At 35.2% G+C, this 25623-nt stretch overlaps 2 protein-coding genes across 2 annotated transcripts in view; both read left to right on the forward strand.

Annotated features, from left to right (window-relative positions):
- Positions 1-25623, forward strand: part of LOC111512836 (orexin/Hypocretin receptor type 1) — a 409012-nt gene that overhangs the window by 89842 nt on the left and 293547 nt on the right. The window lies entirely within an intron of this gene.
- LOC111503443 (ATP-dependent RNA helicase p62) lies at positions 4267-17313 on the forward strand. The gene is made up of 6 exons (XM_023157741.2): positions 4267-5418; positions 5511-5585; positions 11167-12201; positions 12547-12782; positions 12929-13107; positions 17021-17313. Coding segments are annotated over exons 2-6 (1620 nt in total). The 5' UTR covers positions 4267-5418; positions 5511-5583; the 3' UTR covers positions 17189-17313.

Here is a 25623-nt window from a genome sequence, read left to right on the forward strand (position 1 = left end):
TTTCAGACTTTGTCTTTTATCGAAGGATGGAAAGTTTTGATTTAATTTTTATTTTGGCTCGGCCAACTGAAGAAAATCATAGATCTCTGAGAGTTTCGTTTTTAGGAACACTGAAAAACTTTTTGTCTGGTAGATATGGATGAACTGTTTTTACAACTAGTTATGAAACATACTATAACAATTTTAGTGGTAGTAATGGTAAAATTGAATCCAGAAATAGTCTGAAAAAATATTTTTCGGAATCTAAACTAATGACACGGAATATGCAGCAAAATAGGCACCCGCTGAGAACTACCTTTTACAAAAAAAAAGTTCTTCAACTAGGTAATTCTAACAGTTGTATTCACATCGAGTTGACAACAATAACAACAAAAATGGCGTCTGTCAAATTGGATCATCAGATCTGTGATTGGATATTAAAAACCGATACACTTGGCAACTCCGCTCTAGACACGATCAATATTATTGGTCAACATATACGCGGCCAATTCAAATTCTTGCTTTTCGAATTGTTTTTTTTTTTCTGCAAATATAAAGAGATCTTGGGACCGATTAGGCTTGATGAGTATAATATACCCCTAACTCGATCAGTCTATAAGCAAACCAGCATGGTTTTCCATAGTATGAAACAAACCCATGTATTGAAAATTTTGAGCATGAAACCTGTGGCAGCAATGTTCGATTCAAAATCGTTGAATTTTATCAAAAAATCGTCGCATGAGTATCGCTCACTATTTGTTGAATGACATCAACGGCGGTCCAGATTTGCTCAAAAGGATCATAACTGGTGACGAATCATGGATATAAGGTTATGGCATCGAAACCAATGTCCAATTGTCTCAATAGAAGAGCCCAGGAGAGCCAAGACCAACAAAGGACGCCAAGTTACTTACTGTTTCGTTTGATCACCGTGGCGTAGTGCATCAGGAGTTCTTGCCACATGGTCGTACGGTCGAAAAGGTTAGGTTATGTTAGGTTAGGTACAAAGTGATTGGGGTCTATTCAACCCTCCACCGCAACCCGCAAGGGTTTATTGTGGTCTCTCAGGTCAGCTGGTAAGAGTACGGCTCTGCTGAAGTCTTAAAACCTGATTCGTTTCCCAGCGAGGCAGCCACAAAGTAGATGCTCTGCTGTTTCATCGTCAATGAAGTAGTCGGATAGTCAAGGTGCAAGATTCCCTCCTTGATACCTGCGACAACTTTCCCGAATGGAGGTTTTTGCACGTCAACTACACCTGACGATGCCTTAGATTCAACCGTGCAGGGCTCTGGTTTTGATGAATCACAACTTTAGCACAAACTTTTTCTAACCTGCTCATGGGGGATTTGTTCCTGCACATGAGACAGATTCTGCGTACGCTGCTTAAGAATTTCGTGTAAGGCGGTTCCATAAGGAACCCAGCTCTTAAGGAGACGACTCAGTCGTTGCTGCACCACCGAACCTTATCTTTATTAAGTTTCAGTCATTGGATCAGGAGTTGGAGATTTGAGAAGCTTTCGCTGCTGATCTAAATTTACAGGGAGGTCAGTTGGAGTCGCAAGCTCGACATCCATCTCCTCTGTATACTCGCTCCTGATCTGAATATACAGGGAGGTCATTTGGAGTCGTGAGCTCGAAATCCATCTCCTCTGTAGACTCAGCGTCAGAAATAATTTTTAAGTTTACTCTGTCCATGAAAGTCCCACGTGTAGATAGGGAAAGAAGGTCAATCACGGCAGCGCCCCGCATCACCGTAACAAGGCGATGCTACGACGAGAGGGTGCCCGGTATCTCGAAGGTTCTGTAGAGACAGCTGATAGGCTCAGTGTCTTTCATCCTCACGGCACGGATACACACACCTTAGGATTGAGTCATCGTTGAGATGCCATTCAGTTAGGGAATAACAGAACCACACGTGACTCTGTCATTCCCGTATCCAGCCCCGCTGACAGTGGTTCAGGCAGTGAAAGATGAACAAGGACAGCCAACCCGCCACGGTCGAAAAGGAGTATCATTTTGAAGTTATGTGCCGTTTGTAAGAAGCAGTACAAAGAAAAAATCCGGTTTTGTGGAAAAGCAATTATTGGCTTTTGTATTGTGATAATGTACACCTGTTCACTCGACATTGCTTGTTCGTGATTTTTTGGCCATAAACAACACCGTAATTATGCCCCACAAACTTTTCCCCTGTGACTTTTTCCTGTTCCCAAAATTGAAGAGATCCATGAAACGACGGTGTTTTGCGACGAGAAGTTGAAAACCGAATCGGTGAGAGAGCTCAGAGGCATACAAAAGTGTATATCAGAACTCCTTCGAGGATTGGATAAAACGCTGGCATGAGTGTATTTCATCTGAGAGAGACTCCTTTTGAAGGGGAAACATTGAAATTGATGAATAAATGAGTAGTTTGATTGATTTTATTTTTTAAACAGACCTCGCAAATAAAAAATGAATATTTCGAAATGGAATTTCGAAACATTCATCTCTTCTACCGTACCGAGACAGTGGATTCTTGTAAATGTCAACCGGAAAACAACTACTTCCTCATAATGAATTTTCAAAAAAATTATGCCTATACAGTCCGGAAACATTTCACAACTAAATTACATTCAGATGATATCTGTGACACTTCACATCGTATAATCTTTTAATGTCCTGTCGCAAAATAAGCAATTATTTGTAATGAAAGTTATGGGCCATTGTGCTGAAAAGAAGAGAGAGAGAGACGTTAGTGCAGCCATTACTGACTTCCAAATCGCTCACATAAAACTTCCCATAAATGCAGAAATTAGATAAGAAAGGATGTTTCACTAAAAATACTTCATTTCAAATAATTGCTTTTGTGTTTCCATGACTATCGCAGCAAATTATATACAGGGATGGTCGATATTAAATAGAATTCGAATATTGGTCACGATTGTAACAATATATTTTTAATACTTTTGCACATACGCGAACGATAGCCTGAGGTATCTATGGAAGGTTGAAAAAGGATCAAATCAATAATGGAGTTGGCGTCACCTAGTTTAACCCTGCGACGACACGTGGAGGGTGACATTCTTCTGCCGTAGAAAATTCCATATAACTTTTCGAAATCGGCGCCCCAACGTCGGATGTATTCAGTAGCTTCCCCATATAGCCCCCACTCTCATATTCACATCTCAAATCAGTCGTCAGGTTCGTTCTGGTTCTACGAAATTCAGGTTCTAGGACGTCAGGATCATACGCAGATGATATAAAGCGTTCTGGTTTATTGAGGATAATTTCGGACTGATGAATCCTCTGTTCTGGTTTCTACTGCGAAATGATCGTAAACTGTCTTGAACCGTCCCGAATCGTTCTTGTTCTCGAGGCTGAACTGTTGAGTGTGAAGTTACCCACAACTTTCCATCCACAGTTTAGGACGAAGGACAATCGAACAGGGTTTAGAATGAGATTTGCGAACAGTGTTGCCAGATTGCAATTATTAGGGATTTCACCGGGATTTCGATGTTATCATTTTAAAAACATGATATATTATTGAAACATGTCGAACAAATGAGTCAGCATTCTATATAAACTCATTCTATCAGCCAACTGTCCCTATACAAGCATTAATGCCGAAAAACATGTAAAATAAGAGTATAATTCTATTCAGGAAAAATTCATTTGTACTGAAACAGGTAGCGTATGGGAACTGGAAAATTGGTTTCTCGGTAAAAATTTTATGACTTGTAAAAAGTATGTCATTTGAAATATCCTGCGTTGAACAATACCGAATGCCCAGGAAAGACTCATCCACGAAATATCAAATTCCTCACTTATCAAAAATAGTTTGTTGACGAAAATCTCAGATTATATTCTTTGAAAGTATATCTATCGACGTGCTGAAACAGATTTGCGAACCATACGTTCCTTCAGTGCGAAAAAAAATAGTTCCGTACATTCGAAACTGAATTATTCAAAAAACTCAAATTACTCACTTATCAAAAATACTTTGGTGATGAAAATTTTAGAATATATTCTTCGAAAGTATATCTATCGACGTGTTTGAACAGATTTGCGTACCATACGTTCCTTGGGTGCGAAAAAAAAATAGTTTCATATACAACATGAGCAAGGTCTGCTCATGTTGCGATTTCTCCGTAGCATGGTCAGAAATTGAATCCTGCCATTTGATAGGAGGTTATATTTTTGTTTATATATATATTTTTTTCTTTGTATTTGTTCCTGTCAATAAAAGCAATTATTATTATTATTATTATTATTATTATTATTATTATTATATTAGGAACTGAATTACTCAAGAAAGTCAAATTTCTCACTTATCAAAAATAGTTTTTCGATGAAAATTTCAGACTTAAATATCCTTTACCTAATTTTGTTGTAATTTGGCGATGGTATTTATAACATTAAGGAGCTAATTTAGCCCGAACGTGACTTAATTTAACAAGTCCAGTGGCGTCTCGAGCGGGATTTGAACGAATATTTTTGACTTAAAAAAGTACACCACTTACTTTTGTGCAATTTTTATTATTTCCTTGCATTAAGCAATTAGAAATACAACTTTTTTGTCACACGAATTTTGCTTACTTTTTAAGAAAAAAAGTCGACCTAACTGCATATCCCTGGACCTCACTAGGAATAATATAGGGAACTGAATTTTTCTGTTGGAAATTATTATTTTTACAATTTTTCATTACTAATTATGTGACAATAACAACAAATATTGAATTACCATAGTACCACTACTCGCCACTAAATGTCGTTAAGTGTCACAATACACAATAATAATTGAAATGCAAAAAAAGCGTAAGTTCGATAAGGTCACGCACTCTGCGACAATCCTAGTCTAGAAATATAGTTAAGGCAGAAATTGGCCCTTGGAATAAACTGAAAAAAACATTATGGCCCGAAGGCTTCAAAGTTTGGAGACCCCTGGGTTAATGGACTGACATCAGAAAACAACTAATCTACAGTTCAAGTATGCCTACTGACTATATGGGAAAAGATTTTTGTTACCTCTGGTTTCAAATATATTTCGGCGCTCTCACCAGACTATTTTTTTCAAAAGTAACATAGCATAATTTGTTTATATCTTTTGCAATGTGCTAAAACAACTTAAAACTTTTTTTTTCAATCTTTGCTCAATAATTGATGAACATTTGTTATATAATATTGATTCCACTCGCAGATAATTCATAATTTTCAACAGAAATAATTTCCACTTTCACTGTTCATCAATTTCGAATCTAGACAAGGCAACGTTTGAGTTGTTGTGACGACTTATCTGATGAAGAGACAAAAAAATATGATTAATATGTTGGCAAAACTTCGTAGTGACTTATCAGTTGAGGCCAAAGATATAGGGCAGAAGAAGAAAGGAATCTAGGAATGCATTCTCACTTAAGAGGGTCTCCACACTTTCTTCCATATATTGTTTCTGTGGCTATCAAACAGGTAAGTCACATCAATAATAAGAATACTTGTGATAACGAAAGTTGTCACTTCACTTTCTATACTTTTCTGAATTCATTGATCTTGTGTTCCAGGATTTCCGTTAATATATAAACTATTCTCTAGGAGTTATCAATCAGTGCGAAGACCTACAAGGATTTACTCAGAATGTAAGTTATAAAAAACGTATTATTTCAGTGTAGTAGCAATTTTATATTTACTATAATGCATTAAATTTAGAAATTCATTTGAAAATCATGTGATTTTGGACCAATTTTGTTACGAAATGCGTATTAGCAGATATGAAGAAGGTACCAGAACACAATAATAATAATAAAAATCGTCTTTATTGTTTCCCAGCTGTCGTTACATACAAATAATAAGATAAATTACATAGCCAGTTGCTGATATAACAAAAGGCGAAGTTCAACTCAGCACAAGTGCTACTGAGTTCTTCCATTCTATTTTCTTACAAAATATTTTACGTCATTCTGTCTTTACAATATTTTGTCAATGAATTAAATTACAAAATCAAAATAAAGCAATGGAAGCGCAGGAGGGCTACATATTTTCATTATTTGTTTCTTGGAAATGAATCTGAAACTGGAAATTTATTGCTTGAAATTTCGAGATTAATCCCGAAATTAGGATAGGTCTTAAATGTAGGTAAAATTATAACTCGGGTGGAAATTTTATTCATTAATCTCCAGTTTTATGAGTTGTTTGCAGAAAGGTATCTAATTAATTTATTATCGAGAAATTTGTATTCTGTACTACAGGTGTAGTAATAATTCCAACATAATTTTGAATTTCCAGATTGAATTTCGAAATGAAAGTAGAAATTTTGAGTTGAAAGTTGTAGTTTCCAGAATGATGTCGTAATTTCAGGTTTGAGATTAATCTCAAAATTTCGATTTTAAAAGTTCACAAGAATCAAATAATAAAAATATGTGGCGCATTCCGCAGTTTACAGATATTGATGTATTGAAATGAATCTCAACTAATGGAGAATACTTTTAATTAGTGTCGGACCGAAACTAGTTTTTACGACCGAAACCGAATTTCGGCAACGGTCTCAGTTTCGGCCGACACCGAACCCGAAATATCCTTACATGGAGTATATTTTGAGGGAAAAATAAAGAAAACGTTATTATAATCAGTCAGTCTCTATTTTTTTATCTTTAAATCACAACGTTATAAAGTCTTCGACATTTTTACTTATTGATAATCAACATAACAAACCCTTGTTTAAGAAAAAATATTAGTTGCACCTTAAAAGTACTTAAAATAGGTGGGGTGTTCATTTGAGTATTTCAAAAATATTAAACATAAAATTACTTATTGAAGTTGTTACCTAATATCACAATAGATACTTAATATTTATATAATAAACGAAGTAAATCACAAAATAAGTCACGATATGATTAGGCACGTGTACGCGGCAAAATGTCTTCGTCGCTTGTATGAAATTCAACGCGCCGAACATGACCGATCAAAGCGCGGGAACTCCCGAATGCAGTTTCGGTTGTAGTTTCGGCAGGTTTGCCACCGAAACCCGTTTTTTAAACGAAACCGAACTTTCAGTCGGACACCACTTTAAATTTCAATTTAAAAAAGTTGTGGCACTATTATTGACCAAAATGACCTGAAATAAATTTCAAAGAGTTGAATCTATCAGTATACCTCTTCTCAGAAAAATAATCACCTATGTACTTTTCTTGGAACACATTCCAATCCCAGCTACCTAGAGAGGCAAATTGAGGATGTCCTTATCAATTACTTGGAGTATTATCCCTTATCCCACCTAGTTATTTGACTGATATTGTTTGAATGAAAATGTGAATACTTTGTCAAGCATAGTTCTTTCAAATAACAAATAATGTTATCGCCATAAAAAAATTTGACCATCAAAATTTAGATGTTTCCAAGAATCCTAATATATCTAACACAATATTTGATACTATGATGCAATTTTAAAATGAAGAGTTCTATTTTGAAATTTCTTTTCTGTTTTACTGTAAAGTTAATTTCTGTTGTAATTTATGTAAAGCATATTTCAGTCAAGTTTTATACAGGGCTATTCAAATTCGTTTCTGTACATGGGGGTCTTGTAAACGATAAGAGATAGAGTGTCGGTTGAATTATGACAAAGTTGCGTATTTTATTCAATGATGTAGAGAAATCGAATATAGCTCTTTTCGTTCTGGAGATATACAGGAAAAACCAAAAAATCCCAAATTATTTTTTTGCCTATATCTTCTTTATTCGCAGACATATTGGAAATCTGTCATTTTTAGGTACCTATTCATATTTTTTCTATTACTCTGAGGGTTTTCTACAATACAATGAACTTCGAATAAGAAAACCTTTTATGATTATTTGAAACATATCAACATCAAAAATATATTATATGTGTTTTAATAAGCAGAAAGAGAAACGATTGCAATAATAACATCCGAAACGAACACTATAATTGTAATGACAATTGAAATGAAGTAATTTATATATGTAGGTACGTAAAAAAATTATTGGCACAATAAATGTTCGAATTGGAGTCCTTCCATTTCGAGACATTTTCAAACTCGGTTTTTCATATTATTTATTGTCCTTAATACACTTATTTGCTGCATATTTGCGAAATCATTCAAAATTCTCAATCTCGAGTCTTCCACATTTTCTTTCTCTCTGCCAGCGTAAATCCTATTTTTCAATGTCTCCCATAGAAAATAGTCCAAAATAGTAAGATCTGGTGATCTTGCAGACCATCTTATTTTCCCATTATTTGTCTCGAAATGGAAGGACTCCAATGCGAACATTTATTGCACAATTAATTTTTTTGTGTATATAAATTACTCCCTCCATTCCAATTTTCATTATGATTATAGTGTTCGTTTCGGATGTTATTATTGCTACCATTTTTTCTGCTCATTGAAACACATATAAGATATTTTTGTTGTGGATATGTTTCGGATAATCATAAAAGGTTTTTTTATTCGAAGATCATTGTAGAAAACGCCCAAAGCAATGGAAAAAATATGGATAGGTACCTAAAAATGAAAAAAAAATCTCGAAAAAGTCTACGGTACATAGGGAGACGTGAAAGTTGCTATTGTGTTTTTATTCAACTCAGTCAAATAATTTCCAGGGCCGTAATTTAAAAGGGAATAATTCACACAATTATAATCGAATATTACCGAAAAATCTCGAAATATAAAATTTAATTCAATTTCTCAGTATGGAGTGAACGTCTACGATCCAAAAACTACAACAAAAATTACAGGTCCGTGTTCAAAAATTCAAAGATGGTGGTGGCCCAAGTCAGATGACACCCTGTATAAAAAATTCATGGATATATTCTGAGAGCCCACATCGAGTGCCAATAGCAAAATTTGGACAGATTTCCAATATGTCTGCCAATAAAGAAGATATAGGCAAAAAATAATTTGGGATTTTTTGGTTTTTCCTGTATATCTCCAGAACCAAAAGAGCTATATTCGATTCCTTCACATCATTGAATAAAATACGCAACTTTGCCATAATTCAACCGACACTCTATCTCTTATCGTTTACGAGATTCCCATGTACAGAAACGAATTTGAATAGCCCTTGTATATAGGGATATTGGTTATAAGTAGGTTTCTATTTCCAAAATACGTTTTATTTATTCGAACTGAAATATGGAATGTTCCTTCCATAATGGACAGTAAAATTGAAAAAAAAATGTTTATAGGAAAGAAGTAGAAAGCTTTTTTCCAAAAAATATCAAGTGTTATTGGTAATTACATACCCATATGTCGTTTTTCCAACTTAAGTGAATGATCAATGTATAACCTAGTTATCTTTTTGTATAGATAATTCATCGATCTTTCACATGTGTGATATTGAATGAAAGTTCAAGAATTAGCAGATACTACACTAATGTATAAAAAAATGTTAATTTTAGAATGAACATGTAGGTTGTTGTTCAGTATATACAATATACTTGAAAAAGGTAACGGACTGATACTCAAGAAGAAATCGTATAACATAATAGAATATTGAAGTGGTACATCAAAATAATTTCTGCTTGACTTCCTTTCTCTGATTCTACTTGCACTTGAACATTCACGTACTCCTCGGACGTTCATTATATAGTGCCGACATAAATAGTCTTCCTCTCCTTAACTTTCAAACGAGACAAGATACAGAGTACTTGGTTCTTTTTGATACAGAAGCCAATAGTGTGACATACCACTGAAAAGGTACTATCAACTTGTTATTCAATAGTCTGGGTCACAAGATCCTTTTTTTGGAACTTCTGTCCGAGGGCTCTGATCAAGGGCTCATTCGATTCGGAATGACCTCTAGCAACTTTTTGGAAAATTTCAAGAGGGGCTCGAAAACACTGCACAAGTTATAATCAATTTAGTGAAAAGGGGGTTTTGGTTTTTTGCAAATATCTCGGAAAATATTAAAGATATACAAAGTTTGAGAAAATATTGTTAGATATACTTCAGTTAATTAACTAATTTTTACAAGTTTCAAATTCACATAATTTTTGAACAAAAAACCTCAAATTCTTCCTCCTTTTGGAGCTTTTATTGAAAGCTTAAAAAATTAAAAAAATTGATTTTCCACTTTATTATTAATAATCAAAGACGGTGAAAATGAAAAATTCAATTGAAGCAATGAAAAAAAAATTTTCTAATATAAATTTACTCGTATTTTTATTATTTGCAGTCACATAAAAATGGTTTTTCATAATTTTCAGCTCTATTTGTTTACGAAATTTTTATGAATATATGTATTGCTTATGAGATATTTGAATTTTTTTGGAGGGATTTTCATCAGTGATGGATATTATGGTTTTTGAAAACAAAATCGTTTCCAATTGAAAATTTTTTATTGCTCGAAAACACATTTGTTGATTAACATTTTTTTTGCGATTATTGCTAAATTAAAATGCTGAATGAATTAAAAAACGATTTTTTTAAATCATAATTTCTATTTCACTTTGATATTCTGAATAGGAAACTTTTTATGTTCATATTTTCTTTATTTATTCAGTAAACAATTCGTTTCGAACAAATTAATTTTCACAATATAATTTTTTCAGTAGTATCAAAAAAAAACAAAAACAACCATGTGTCACTTTTAGTGTAAAAACAAATTTTTTAATATATTTCTTTTTTTACACATGGCATCGCCCGCTTTTAGCGCTATTCTCGCCTTTAATTAAAATTATAAATATTGGTGATGGAGTTTCTTCCCTTCATGGGTCACCAAACCTCAATTTTCTAAAATTGATTAATTAACTTTTGGAATTTTTTCGAGCCTCTCTTGATATTTTTCAAAAAGTTGCCAGAGGTCATTTCAAATCGAATTAGTCCTGGATCATAATTTTTGGTGCCCTTGGACGAAAGTTCCAAAAAAAGGATTTTGTGACCTAGACTATTCCACAAAAACCAAAATTAGCCTAATCGGTTCAGCAGTTCTAGAGTTTTTGCGAGATAGCAAACAGCAATTTATTTTTTATATATTGAAGATGTTTTAATTTTCACGTAGGGAAATAAATCAGTATCATTATCATTCTTGAATATTTTTTTAAAATTGAGAAAAGGTGTTGAAAACGTAAATCTAAAGTCAAGTTACTAATCACTCGCAGAAAAAGGTGGACATTTGAAACATTGTGATAGTTATTATCAGTTTTTCATTTCCGTCTTACGTCAAAATTGCAATTTTGTTAAAGATAATAAATTTTTCATGTTTCAGGTCTGACGGATATAAATCAGGGAACGCTAGTTTCAGAGGTGGATTTAAGAATGGAAGTAACAGGGGTGGTTCCAGGGGTAGTTTCAGGGATAGAAATTCTGCAGGAGCAAACAGAAATGGTTCTGGGAGTGGTTATGGTAACAACGGTAGAGATCGATTTGGTAATGGACAAGATTTGCAACCAGTTGACTGGAACGAAATATCTTTGCCACCATTCGAAAAAGATTTTTATGTGCCCCATGAGTCCGTATCCAAACGATCGACATCTGAAGTGGAGCAATATCGACATTCAAACGAAATCACAGTTGACGAAAATGCTCCTAATCCAATCGAGAGTTTCAAGGAAGCCTGCTTTCCTGATTACGTGATGAAAGAATTTCGCAAGCAGGGCTACGAAGCTCCCACTGCTATTCAGGCTCAAGGTTGGCCAATCGCCATGAGTGGCCACGATATGATAGCCATCGCTAAGACAGGATCTGGTAAAACATTAGGATATATACTTCCAGCAATAGTGCACATCAATAACCAAGAACCGTTAGGCAGATATGATGGACCCATAGCTCTTGTTCTAGCACCTACCCGAGAACTAGCTCAGCAAATACAAAAAGTAGCGAATGACTTTGGCAGATCTTCCAACGTGAGGAACACCTGCATTTTTGGAGGAGCTCCAAAAGGTTCTCAAGCTCGCGATTTAGAAAGAGGAGTAGAAATTTGTATCGCAACTCCTGGTAGGCTGATCGATTTTTTGTCGAAAGGTACAACAAATTTGAATCGCTGTACTTATCTAGTATTGGACGAAGCTGATAGAATGTTGGATATGGGTTTCGAACCTCAGATTCGTAAAATTCTAAATCAAATACGTCCTGATAGACAAACTCTCATGTGGTCTGCCACATGGCCTAAACAAGTAGAGAAACTAGCCTCTGACTTCATGACTGATCCTGTTCAGCTCAATATAGGATCGATGGATCTGTCTGCAAATCATAATATTCAACAGATCGTTGAAGTTTGCCACGAATATGATAAGGAACAAAAGTGAGTATTTTTTACTGAATTCAAAACTAGAAATTGATCAAAAAACAATATAAAAATAGGCTTCCGTAGCCAGAGTCAAAATTTGGAAGAAGAGAATACGGGCTGGTAGGCCATGAACTTATATTACCAGAAATGTTATTTCTCAGCAACGCCTCAGCCATGACTGAGATTTTGTTCTTTCCAATTTATTGTGAAGCGAATCATGGGGGAACGGGAATTAAATCCATTTTGTTACCAAATACAGAAAATTTTTTCATTGCTATTCAGATGGATTAAAATATTCCCAATGGGAAATTCGCCATTCTGAACTTGTGAAAAATCCTACTGATGTTATCATATTTTCAGGTTAGGGAAACTTCTGCAAGAAATTGGGAATGCTGAACCAGACTCTAAAATAATCATTTTCGTTTCAATGAAGAAGAAAGTGGAAGCGATTACAAGAACAATCAAGACGTATGGCTGGTCTGCAGCAACAATGCATGGGGATAAGACGCAACAGGAAAGAGATTATGTCTTGAGACAGTTCAGAAATGGCAAGATAACAGTTTTAGTTGCCACTGATGTGGCTGCTAGAGGATTAGGTGAGTTTGCTTCTTTCTGCAAGTGTAATTCCTCAGTTATTATGTATTTGGAGAAAAAATTAAGTTTTGGTAACCAGCTGGTGCTAGTTGGAGAGTTACAAGACCAAAAATAATATCAAGGTAACTGCTACTTACATATTTTTCAGATGTGGAAGGAATCAAACATGTCATAAATTACGACTACCCAAGTTCATCTGAAGATTATATACATAGAATAGGAAGAACTGGAAGATCTGATACCACCGGTACATCTTATACTTTCTTCACCCCTTCTGACTCTAGACAAGCCAAAGATTTAGTGTCCGTTCTAACTGAGGCCAACCAGGTAAAGACTTGAATTATATAACAGATCCATTTTTGACAAGCGGTCATTTGATTTTGATTCTACTCTGTTCAGCTGTTTCGGCGAGAAACATAGCAACATTTATTTAATTTCACTCATTCTCAACATTTTCATCATCTCAAAGCTATTTTAAATCAAGGGTATATTATGCAACGATCATGTAATGACGGTTATCAATACACGAGCATTAACCGGGATACGAATTCAAGATTGTCTTCAACATCGATAAGACATATGGCTTGATGTAACTAATGACTTTCAATATCTGAATTCAGAATGAATCTATTTACAAAAAAAATAGTTTTGTTGAAAAAAAAGCGCGGGATGCTTTCAATTATATTTTTATTATGGCTCCAATATTGTAAACTGATCCTAATTAAGTATTTATAACAATGGATATTTAGCACACCACGCTTTTTTACAACAAAAATATTTTATTGTGAAGACATTTATTCTGATTTCTGACTAATTAATAGTCGTCAAGCCATGGGACTTATCATCGTTGTTGAACACAATCTTAAATTAGTTTCGAATTATTTTCAATTGTGTTGCTATCAAAGCTTTTTTTTTCAAACTATTATTTATTATCCACTTTTTCGTTTGGCTTGGTGTTTCAATTTATGGTGTTTCAATCTTTAATACCCCTCCTCTTTTATTTTTTGAACGGGTCAACTCAAAAAATTTAAATTTGGGACCATGAAATAAATGAATGAATACTTCATTTTGAAGTGAAATTGACAAATGAAACTTACAAGATGGCGACTGGACGCCATTTGGAGAAAAAATTGAATGGAAAGGGGGATCTTGTGACACATATTTTTGAAGCTCCTAATAAATGCTTCACAACCCTAGAATATAATGTAAATATCTTCAACAACTACAAAGTGTCGGAACTTTCAATAGTTGTCTGAATACATTGACATTTAACTACATAATATGAGGTAATAAGCTTGAGGTCAGTTCAGAAGATGCTCGAAATGGTTGCCTTGAATTTCTTGACATATGAACAGCCTATCCGATTTTTCACGCCGAACATTTTCGAACACAGTAACGTCAATATCTCCACAAATATTTATTATTTTCTGCCGTATATCCAATATTGAAGCAGGTTCAGTTTCGTACACCTTTTGCTTCGAAGAGACCCATTAAAGAAATCCAAAGGTGTCAAATCTGGCGAGCCGGCTGTCCATTCTGTAGGACCTCGACGGCCAATCCAACGACCGGGAAAAGTAGTATTCAAATAGTTTTTTACTTGTCTGGAGTAATGTGGTGGTGCTACATCTTGTTGGAATACAATATCCATATCGAATTCAGTAGGATTCGCTTCGACGATTTCAGTGATGAGAGGGTCAACAGTAGTTTCCAGTATATTCCAATACAGTTCTCCTGTTGACTCTTGATCAATAAATAGAGGTCCTACAATATGGGTTTCCAATATTCCTGCACAAACTTTAATTCTTTCTGGATATTGGATATGTGTTTCCCGGAAAACGTGAGGGTTGGTGTAACTCCAATAACGGCAATTTTGTCTGTGTACATTGACGTTTGAAAAAAACTGGTCATTCGTCACTGAAAAAAAAATTGTATAGATAGTTAGGATGCCTTGCAATGGTTTCCGTAATGATTTCGCAGAATTATGTTCTTCGATCAGGGTCATCTTCAGTTAATCGGTGTACCATTTTAATTTTGTATGGATGATACCTATCCCTCTTCAAAAGTATCCACACAGTAGAAGGAGAATTAGTAGACTGTTCAGGATTTACTACCATCTCATCAATTATTTGCACTTGCTGTTCTTCCGGAATGGACGGATGATCTGGGGGCTTTCTGTTATGTACACTACCGGTACGACGTTTCGGAAAACGTTTTTTTTTCTTCCAGTTGACGAGAATTGACCATTTCAGAGATTGTTGACGTGATACCTTTTCATTAGTGAATCCGAAAAATTAATGAGAATATTCTAACTGAACAATGATGTTCATTGTCGTACCTACATTTTTTGTCATTTTTATGATAAAAAAAAAACTTAACGAACCTTATCGGGTTGTTGGAATTGCCTTATGGCAGATAAAAAGAACTGTTTCTATAAATATAGATATTGATGTGTTTGTCTTCAGGAAATTATTAACTGTTCCGCCATTTTGTAGTAGGTGAAGATATTGACTTCATATTCTACGGTTGTGAAGTGTTTGTCAGGAGCTTCAAAATTATATGTCACAAGACCCCTCTTTTCATTCAATTTTTTCCCAAATGGCGCCCAGTCGCCATCTTGAAAGTTTCATCTGTCAATTTCACTTCAAAATTAAGTATTCACGCAATAATTTCATTATCCCAAATTTCAATTTCTTTGAATTGACCCGTTCAAAAAATTAAAGAGGGGGTGCAGTGAAGAAATTCACTGTATACGCAGACAGTGTGATTGTCTCACTTGCTCTCACACAAGAGATAGTGTGAGTAAATCATTTAGACCTGGCGATACTGATAAGGATAATAAGATAAACTTATGAAATTATTGTCACCGATTCTTGATAAGTGTACATAGTTCAAAATACACCTGTCCGTTTAAAGTTAGTCAAAAGAAGAAGAGTCCAAAGAAGTCGGTTACAAACAAATAGGTGAACTACAAGGGAAGCTGATAAAAGCGTGTTAAAATTCTACAAAATTCTGCATTACTTGTACACCTTGAAAAAAACAAACGTAGTAGGTTGGATTTAGTCTTAGTCGCAGCTCGCCATTCTTTTCAATTATCTCAGAGATAATGATATCAAGTTCCTTATCATACTTTGCTTGTAACTCATAACTACGCCACACTTCGTTAACTAACTTCCGTATATTTTGTAGTTTTGTATTTGTACAAGATTTTTTAAAACTTTCGAACAATTCTTGGTATAACTTGGATTCATCTATTTCAAACAATAACTTAATCAAACAAATATACATCAATATGCTTTGCTTTGCTTATAATGTGTCAAATCGTCAATCATACCGGAACAAAACAGTAGATTGACGGAGGAGATTTAGACAAATGAATAGCGCGCGGTAATTCCCCCACTCGGTTCTAAGCGAGTACCTAAACGTGAACTTTATTTGTGGGAATCCCCAAAAATGCGTTTCGTTTTCGAACATGTGTGGGTTGCTATAAGTGTGAGAAAGTGAATAACTACTGCTGACGTACTCACAATCTAGACCCCCGCCCCCCATGTCATCAAAAATAAGCAAAGCAAAAATCCCCCCGCCCCTATAGTGTTTACTTGAACGGCCCCGAATTAGTTGCAGCCCAATCGGGAATGGCACCTATGGATTTTCTAAATATTCACATACATTACTATGATGTAGATGGTATTTCATTTAAAAAGTAAGTGAACGAAATATTTTCTGAAAAATTAATTGACATATTTTCAATTAAAAATATTTGCGACCACTTTTTAACTGGTACCCTGTCATAAATGTATTCTTCTATTCATAAATGTAAGTGTTAATTTGAGTTTAATTGACTACGCAATGATCGTAGTGACTTTGCAGCGGGATCCCGTACTATTAATCGAAAATTAATTTTATCAATTACAGTTAATTTTCTCAAATTCCCATGGTTACTTCCTTTCCAGTTAATAATCAGAAAATGAAGAACCCCACAAAAGTTTCGAGGACAAACCTCGCCCTTTAGGATTTGAAACAACGCCTTTGGCAACGTAGACATTTACTTCCACCCTCGAAGCAATTTTTCTCATTCCCATTATTTCCCAATTCTTGTTATATGTTTGTGAGTTATTCTCGAAGGGATATTTTCAGATCAAATCCTTGACTGATGTTTCAGTGATTGAGAACATGTTATTTCTGAAATGTTATATTTCATCTGTGATTTTTTATGTTATCACCGTCATTTATGTTATTACAGGTGGTGGATCCAAAACTAAGCGAGATTGCTAATCGTGCTAATCGATATGGAAATAATTCAGGGGGTCGATGGAATTATGGAGGAAGTTTCAGGGGAAAGGAAAACTTTGGAACATCATCAAATAGGAAATTCGGTCGTGGAGGATTCAACAGGCAAGGACGATTCTGAAGCGAGTGGACATAATCCAATTTTCAGCTGAAGGATCACTGAGCGTTTGTTTGTTCATTTCGATTCGATGAAGTTTTTGCCTTCTGAAAATCAATTCAGAGAAAAATTAATATAAATAATATTACTACTTCTTTTTTTTATTTCTTGCCTTTCATTTTCAACTCATCAGTTGAAACTTTATATAAATATACTGCTCCCAGTATACTATTAATGATAATAATAATACCTTATTTTCTTAGTGATATGCAAAAACATGTATAGAAGTTGTCAAAAAACAGTCAATTACCCTAAAAATTTCAACTAAAACTGAAAATAATACTCTCCCGAAGAGAGCACTTTTCAACAAGTACTTTCTGAAACATTGTTCGAATGCATAATTCAATTTCAGTCGGGAGTTTTTTTAAAAATCTTTGCCCAGTTACAGTGAGTGACCTATATAAGAGACTAGCGACCTGCCTGGTTCCGCACGGGTGCAATGCTGATACTAAATATTAAATCACCCACCTGAATTTTAAGGGCATGGAGAAACAGTGATGGAAATGTAATTTTATTTCATGAACGCTATTTTTCCCCGCAGCAGATGCCCTAGGTGGAATATTAAAAAATCCCTCCTTATTGAACAACATGAACAACATAAAACAAACCTACATAAAGAAAATTCCGCCACCTGAATTATAGCGGTACAAAGAAACAGTGATGGAAATGTAATTTTCATATGATAACACTTCCCCTTCAACCTCAGAGGGGGGCGCCCCAGTTGAAATATCTAGAAATCCTTTCCTATTGCATATCAACAACATAAAACGAACCGTCATACAAATTTTCAGTTTCCGAAAATAAAACGGTACAGAGAAACATTGATGACAAGGTAACTTCATTTTATGAATACGTCTTTTGTCCTGCCGCTGGCGCCCCAGTTGGAATATTCAAAAATTATTTTTTGTTGCACATCAACAACATGAAGCGAACCTGAATACTGAATTTCAGCTCTCGAGAATATAGGGGTACAGAGAAACAGTGATGAGAAAGTTATTTTTATATGTGGAACACGCCCCTTTGAACCCCAGTGGGGGTGTCCCAGTTGGAATATGTAGAAATCCTTTTTTTAATGCACTTCTCAAACATGAAACGAACCTACATACAAAATTTGGGTCTCCAAAAATAAAGCGGTATGAGGAAACAGTGATTGAAAGGTAATTTTCATTCACAGTTGAAATAATTGAAATTCCTTTTTTATTGCACATCCACTACATGTAACTAACCTACATACGAAATTTCAGCGACACTTCTACCCCCACGGGGTGCGCCCCAGTCGAAATAATTGGAAATCCTACTTACGAAATTTCATCCTCCAAAAATATAGCGGTACGGGAAACAGTGATTGAAAAGTAATTTTCATATGTTAACGCGCCCCTCTCACCCCCACGTGGGAACCTCCAGTTGAAATAATTTAAAATCCTTCCTCATTGCACAACCACAATATAGAATGAACCTACATACGAAATTTCAGCCTCAGTTTTGAAACAGTTCAAATTACACAATACAAAAACAAACTTCAAATGTGTTCGAGCACATCAAGGTTAATTTGTTGAATTCTCTACAACTAGAGGTAGAACAAATACATTTTTTCTGTGATAAAAACACATCATCAAAACAAGTGGATAAACCTCAAAAATATATTCCGTATCTTAGTCGGGATATCTCATATTTCTGAATAAATAGCTGACAGAGAAAAAAAAACTAATCAATACAGTTTATTGTATGATACTCACTATAAAAGGGTTTTACGGAAACCGCGACACGTGTTTCGCTATACAATAGCTTTTTCAAGCATACACTCAGAGTCACTTCTAAATTACACCCTTTTATTGTGAAAATCATACAATACACTGTATTGATGAGTTTTTCAATACGGATTTTCATCATGTATCGGCCAGTTCTATTCAATTATGACAGAGTTGAGTTTGAAAATTACTGATTCACAGTCCAATCAAAACACTCTTCGATATACATGCCCAGAATCCCTTACACATGATACATTTTCCAATACTCAATTATTGATATTCACATGAATGGTAGGCAATGAACTTATATATCGACCACTTGCGTAGGTTGTAACTTCATCCTTCCCGTTCTCTAAAGTAAACGTAGCCTGATCTGAACCTTTATTAACATATTTGCAAACGTATTTGATTGACTTCACTGAATGGCAATACTCTACGTTCACGTGAGCGTTACATGTTCTCAATAGCACTGGATTATAAGGAACCACCCTTGATATTGACGGAGAATCCACCGTCATCCAGAGAACGTCTCTTGTACATCGGATAACCATCATCACCGGCCTAAGAGCCTTAGGATAACGTTTGCTGCACGAATTATCTTTCATGCATGGAGAATTTCGGTTTAAACTTCCACAGGGTCCATGTATCATATTACTTTTAACAATTTCGTAAAGTTCAAGATCACGGTCGGGGTTAGGTATTTCAGGACAAATAATATTGTCAATTTGATCCGGAGTTATGCAATGTTAAAGCCATGAAAGTATATGGATATGCGGAAGACCTCGCTTTTGCCATTCCGTCGAATATATTTAGCATCTCACTTCACCGAATATTTTCCCTACTATCAACAAATCCATGACCTTTTTTACCTTTAATCGATAGACACGCGAAATAATACCGTATCGATCATGAGATTTTTGTTCTGAAAGTAAGTGCTCATTTATATCACTCCAGCGTGTGTTACATGTTAAAGTAAAAAAAGGTCGAGACGACCGTAGTGTTTATACATCATGGCGTCTTGCGTTTTTTCGTGCATGTATCTTGGTCCACCAGTAAAAGATGATGGAAGTACTACTATTTGTCCCAGCTGTTCAGTAATTGTTCAGTATCTTGCCGTCCAATTGCATCTTTTAAATGAATACAATTATCTGCGCGCAATTAGGCTTGATTATTTTTTATGTAGTTTAGTCTTCCAGTTTCTATTTTTGCATATTCATCTACCGAATATTGACTAAAAGGAGCGCGGTATTTAACCAAAAAGTTATATTCTCCTCTGATCATTATTCTGTATGAATAAAAACTTACAGCAGAGACTGTTTTTTTCAAGTGCAACTTAGTTGTGGGATCGCATTGTGGTATGTTGATAGAATATCCATCATCCCCCCCAGCAAAACATCAACAGGTACTGCAGCGCGTATCAGCTCGATGTATCTCACTGATACGCTGAAGTCAGTTACTTCGACTTACGAGGATGATGTATTCTAGGTCAAAATGCTGATCTACCAATACAACAGACACTTCATTTGCTGTTGGTGCATTAAATCTGCTTCTGTGTTCTATTTGTGGTTTTTAATCTGCATATATTACGAACTTGAATGACTCTGAAGGCGATATTTTATTAATGGCTGTTTTTAGATTTTTTATATATGGGTTCACCTCATGTAACATAAGCTGCAATTGTTTGATTGAAATTTGGTCTCAAATCAGGAAATTTAGAACATCTAATATTAGCTTCTCTATCTTCTTCACCGACGAAATAAATTTGCAGAAACTGTGCATCCTGCCCAGGTTCCGGTAATATACTTCCAATTGAATGATAGACTTGTTCTTGAACTTTAAAAGTTGTTGAAAAACCGCCTTTCATTTGTTTTCCACCAGAGGAAGTCATTTGAAAACAGGCATTATGTTTTCGGATATTATCCATGAAGTGTACATGATTTGGGTGTAAATCATTAACCAGACTGTAAAGTGGTTCAGGCAGTTGTTTAAACGGCTCAAGATGAACTTCACCGGCGCTACAACACATGCCGGGTGTCTCATCTTTCCACTTAGAGGCGTTACACCACTGACACTTGTACGTCATAGAACCTAAGACTATACTGATGTCAGTTCCAGCAATATCTGGGTCATACGCCAAACCCGAAAGCAACTTGCTTCTCTATACACGCTGAATTGTATTTTCTCTATACCGTGACTGAATCACTCTATGCACATCGGTATTCCTGACCTGATATAGTGCAGCAGATTCCCTATGTTTTTCAGGGTTTGAAGCCTGGTAGGTGGCGACAGCCTGCCTGTGTTTTTCAATAAAAAGAGGGTTGGAGATAATATGAATCCCTGGGGAACACCAGCGTTGATGGTGAAAGTATTCGAGAAATATCTATCGTCGGTCACTTGCAGGAAATGTTAAGATAAACCAAGCCACGTCTACCCATGATAATATAAAACTGAAGTCAGATATACCAGCATTGTAGTTTCTGCGTTGAGAGCAACGGGGAGGACAACGGGAACAGCAACTCGAGTATTTCGATCGTTATCCCATATCCTTTGATTATATCTACCGCAGTAGTAGAGAAAACGTCAGTCATAAAAAGCTGCGGACCATGGCCAAAAAAACGAATATAAACGATTTTGATCCTGTTGATCGTCTGTTTGTGATGTAATCTCGATGTTCATTCCCATTCACTTTTGATGGTTTTCGAATTCCACTAAAATGAATTTCACAACAATATCAAAGTATCTTATGAATACAATTTCTTGTTATCTCTTTTGTTTTGTTGAGATCTGTATGTGTGAGAGCCCTATCAGGCTAGCAAGACGAATCCAGCAAAATTGCAAAAAAATACATCAATTTGTAGGTAATTAGTAGCCAAAACAACGATTTTGTTGCTCGTGCCGATCCCTAGAAATCGCGAATATTGCTATCGTGATATCAAGGTAGCAAGGTAACTCAATAAATTATATACTTTCCCTTTGATCTTTACAGACTATTTAGTTGCTATTTATTTGCTAAACCTTGGATATAGCGGAAAAATTTCAAATATATTTTTTTTTTAATTTTTTATGATCTTACTATCTTGAAACTGTTTTTTCCTGGAATTAAAGATGTTCTAAATTTGTTGCTCACCAGGAGTGAGCTCAAATACACCTTGAGTAACAGCAACAAAATAGTTGAAACCGATCGACCGATTTCAATTTTTTTTTTCAGTTTCCTCATTCTTGCTATCTTGAAACTACTTTTCTTTGGAATGAAAAGTATTTCAAATGTATTGCTCATCAGGAGGGTACTCGAATACATCTTGAGTAACAGCAACAAAATAGGTGAAACCCATCGGCCGATTTTTATTTTTGTTTTCTCTTTTCTCGATCTTGCTATCTTGATACTGGTTTCCCTGAGAATGAAAAGTATTTCAAATTTGTTGCTCATCAGGAGTGTACTCAAATATACTCCGAGAAACAGCAACAAATTAGTTGGACTTGAGCGGCCGAGTTTTAACATTTTTTAAATTATTCTTCCTGTTCTTGCTATTTCTAAACCGGTATTTTCTGGAATACGGAGTACTATGAATTTGTTGCTTACCAGAAGGGGACTCAAATACACCTTGATTATCAGCAACAAAATAGTTGAAACCGATCGGCTGATTTGAATTTTTTTTTTTTCATTTTCTACGTTCTTGCTATCTTGAAACTAGTTTTCCTTACAATAAGAAGTGTTTCAAATTTGTTGCTCGCCAGGAGTATACTTAAATAGACCTTGAGTATCAGCAACAAATATTTAAAACTGATCGGCCGATTTCAAACTTTTTCTTCAGTTTATTCATTCTTGCTACCTTGAAACTGCTTCTCTTTGGAATGAAAAGTATTTCAAATTTATTGCTCATCAGGAGGGTACTCAAATATACCTTGAGTATCAGCAACAAAATAGTTGAAACTGATCGGCCGATAACATTTTTTTTTCATTTTCCACGTTCTTGCTATCTTGAAACTGGTTTTCCTCAGAATAAAAAGTGCCTTGGGCTTGGTAGCTGATTTTCAGGCTCCCTCTCTGGAATCGGAAAATATCAATGGTCATTTTTCTAAACAATATACGGCTGATTGATCCCAAAGTTCAGATAGAATAAATATAGTAAAAAAAAACTGAAAGAAACGCTTTAATAGCATACGAAACTAAAATATGAAAAATAAATATAGTTTGAAAAAACTAAAAAACACGCTTTCAAAGAACATCGAACTGAAAAGTTAAAAATATTTTTTTTAAATAAGTCTTAAACAATAACGAACGAAAAATACTAGTTTTATTGTAAAAAAGCGTGGGCGCTTTGTTCGTTACTGTTTTAAGCTTATTAAAAAAAAATATTTCAGTAACATCATCGTTAACAACAGTGCGAAGATAATATGGCTGAAAATTAATTTCTAACATAATCCAGCTGGAGAAACTCGAAGACTGGCTCTTATCAGTCTCGAATACGAATAACAGTCTTTCATTCTGGAAAGTGAAGTCTTTCCAGAATATACCTCATCAATTTATCGTGCTGTTTCCCATATTGTATACAAAATGGATGAAATATCAAGTGACCTCCTTTCATATATTACTGCTGACTTCTTGAAGAACGTGAGATTGGAGTTTGTTTACACCATCCAATTTGCCGGGGTAACTTTCTCGGGACGAAAATGGCAAAGGGAATTCCTGAAGAGATAGTTGAAAGATTCACGAGATCACAATATGATTTTCAGCTCGATTTATTCTTGATGAGCATTCATTGTTTTTCGTTGTGGAAATGAGTTTTGACGGGTACGTAATATGTGAGTTTTCATTGATATATGTTGGGTCGGGTTAGATTAGGTCAAAAGTGAGTGGGTCTATTCGAATCTCCACCGCAACCCGCAAGGGTTTATTGTGGCTCACACCTATTCACACTCGACCAAATAATCCCAGCTTCTTAACGAAGCCGATTAGTTTGTATGGTGAGTGGTCTTTCAGGTCAGACGGTGAAGGTACGGCTCTGCCGGTCCCTAGCGGGTCAGGCACAAAGTAAGTGGTCTGCTGTTTCATCATTTTTCATTGGATTCATTTCACAATGTAGAAATTCAATTTTCATTGAATTTCTTGAAGAATCACTTTTAATGTTGTGATATAAAAACTATTGTTACTTATATGAAAAGGTAAATTTCAGGGAAAAAAGTTTTTGGCTTTCTACTAGTCCAACTCGATCTTCACCAAGAGAAGTTGAGATGAAGGAAGGCGAAATATCCACATAGGTACAGTTCAACAGTGAGAATCTTACCTTTGAACCGAAATTACCCAATACCAACTTAAAAGGAAAAAAAGAACCAGGAAAGAAAACCAAACCATTGATCAAATCACTCAGCGAAACTCCAAAGAAAGTAGTACTCACAAACAGACAAATCCGAGGAACTCTGAGGAAATAAACTCTTCAAAACAGGTCAAATTTTGATTTTTTAAACATTGTATCATACTATACTCATATGCTTTAAAGTCATTGAATATAATAATAAGTTTCACTGCATTATTTCTAAAATCTTAGACTTTTATCTCTAGTGCTAGTGGAAAAATGGATCCATTTATCCGTGACTGTGAATACTTTCCTATAAATACCATGAATAACTTTTTTCGAGATCAATTGCCCTAACACCAAACTGATATTTTTGCACTCGACGCGCGTTTCGCCAACGAAGTTAGCATCCTCAGGAGAAGAAAATTGATACCTAGTCTAGTCTGGTTAGTCCTTATATAGTAAAATTTGTTACCTGAGGTTGTATACCTGAAGTCCTATATGGAATTTCTCGGTAATTAACTACCTGCAAGTTCTTAGTAAATATTATCTTCCTAACAGAAGATTAAAAAGCGGGCTAAACGGAATGGGTCCCTTATCGCCATTCATGCTGTTTTTACATTTTGCTATTTCTAGACTTTCACATGCATCGAGTAGCCTGGTGTCATGCACATGCTTAATCAGTTTCAGATTGTTTTCACCAATTCTGTGGTCCTTGTCTAGAGCATGTTGGGCGACACTGCATTTTTCTATCCTTCCGTATTTCATGTGTGCACAATGCTCCTTGAAGCGGGTTTTAATCGCTCGTCGGCTCTGGCCGATATATTTGCTGTTGCAATCTTGACAACTGATTTCGTAAATCCCCGACCTTTCTGTGTTTTCTAGTCCATTTTTTGGATTGCCAAGAAGCTGTTGCAATTTATGAGAAGTTTTATATGCAACTTTCATATTTACTTTATCCAATATCTGTTGAAGCCCTCTCGTGTATTGGGGTTCATATGGGATTACTATAAACTTGTTATTACTCTCTTTTCATTAACGTTGAAGATTTACGAAGTGCTTCCCTAAACTTGCATTTTCTAATTATCTTGTCTACTATATTTGGGTTGAAACCGTTTGCTTCAGCTACATACCGAATCCCTCTCTTTTCATTGTCGTACTTATCTTTCTTCAAAGGAAAAGTTATTAACCTGTGTACCAGAAATTGCAGTGCCGCCACTTTTTGTTGTGGACAATGATTCGAGTCATTGGGAATGTATCTGAAAGTGCCCGTGTTTCTCCTGTAAATGTCAAATTCTATTTCGTTCTATTTGTTCCTTATGACCAATACATCTAAAAACGGCAACTTTCGTTCTTT

The sequence above is a fragment of the Leptinotarsa decemlineata genome, unplaced genomic scaffold (assembly GCF_025532065.1).
Source record: "Leptinotarsa decemlineata unplaced genomic scaffold, Ldec_3_MD MMD2_tig00003736_RagTag_RagTag, whole genome shotgun sequence".
Classification (NCBI taxonomy): Eukaryota; Metazoa; Arthropoda; class Insecta; order Coleoptera; family Chrysomelidae; genus Leptinotarsa; species Leptinotarsa decemlineata.

Excerpts from the sequence above, each read along its gene's own strand:
- LOC111503443 (XM_023157741.2), top strand. Across the intron at positions 12,783-12,928 it reads TGTGGCTGCTAGAGGATTAG|ATGTGGAAGGAATCAAACAT; the intron begins GTGAGTTTGCTT and ends CATATTTTTCAG. Across the intron at positions 13,108-17,020 it reads TTCTAACTGAGGCCAACCAG|GTGGTGGATCCAAAACTAAG; the intron begins GTAAAGACTTGA and ends ATGTTATTACAG.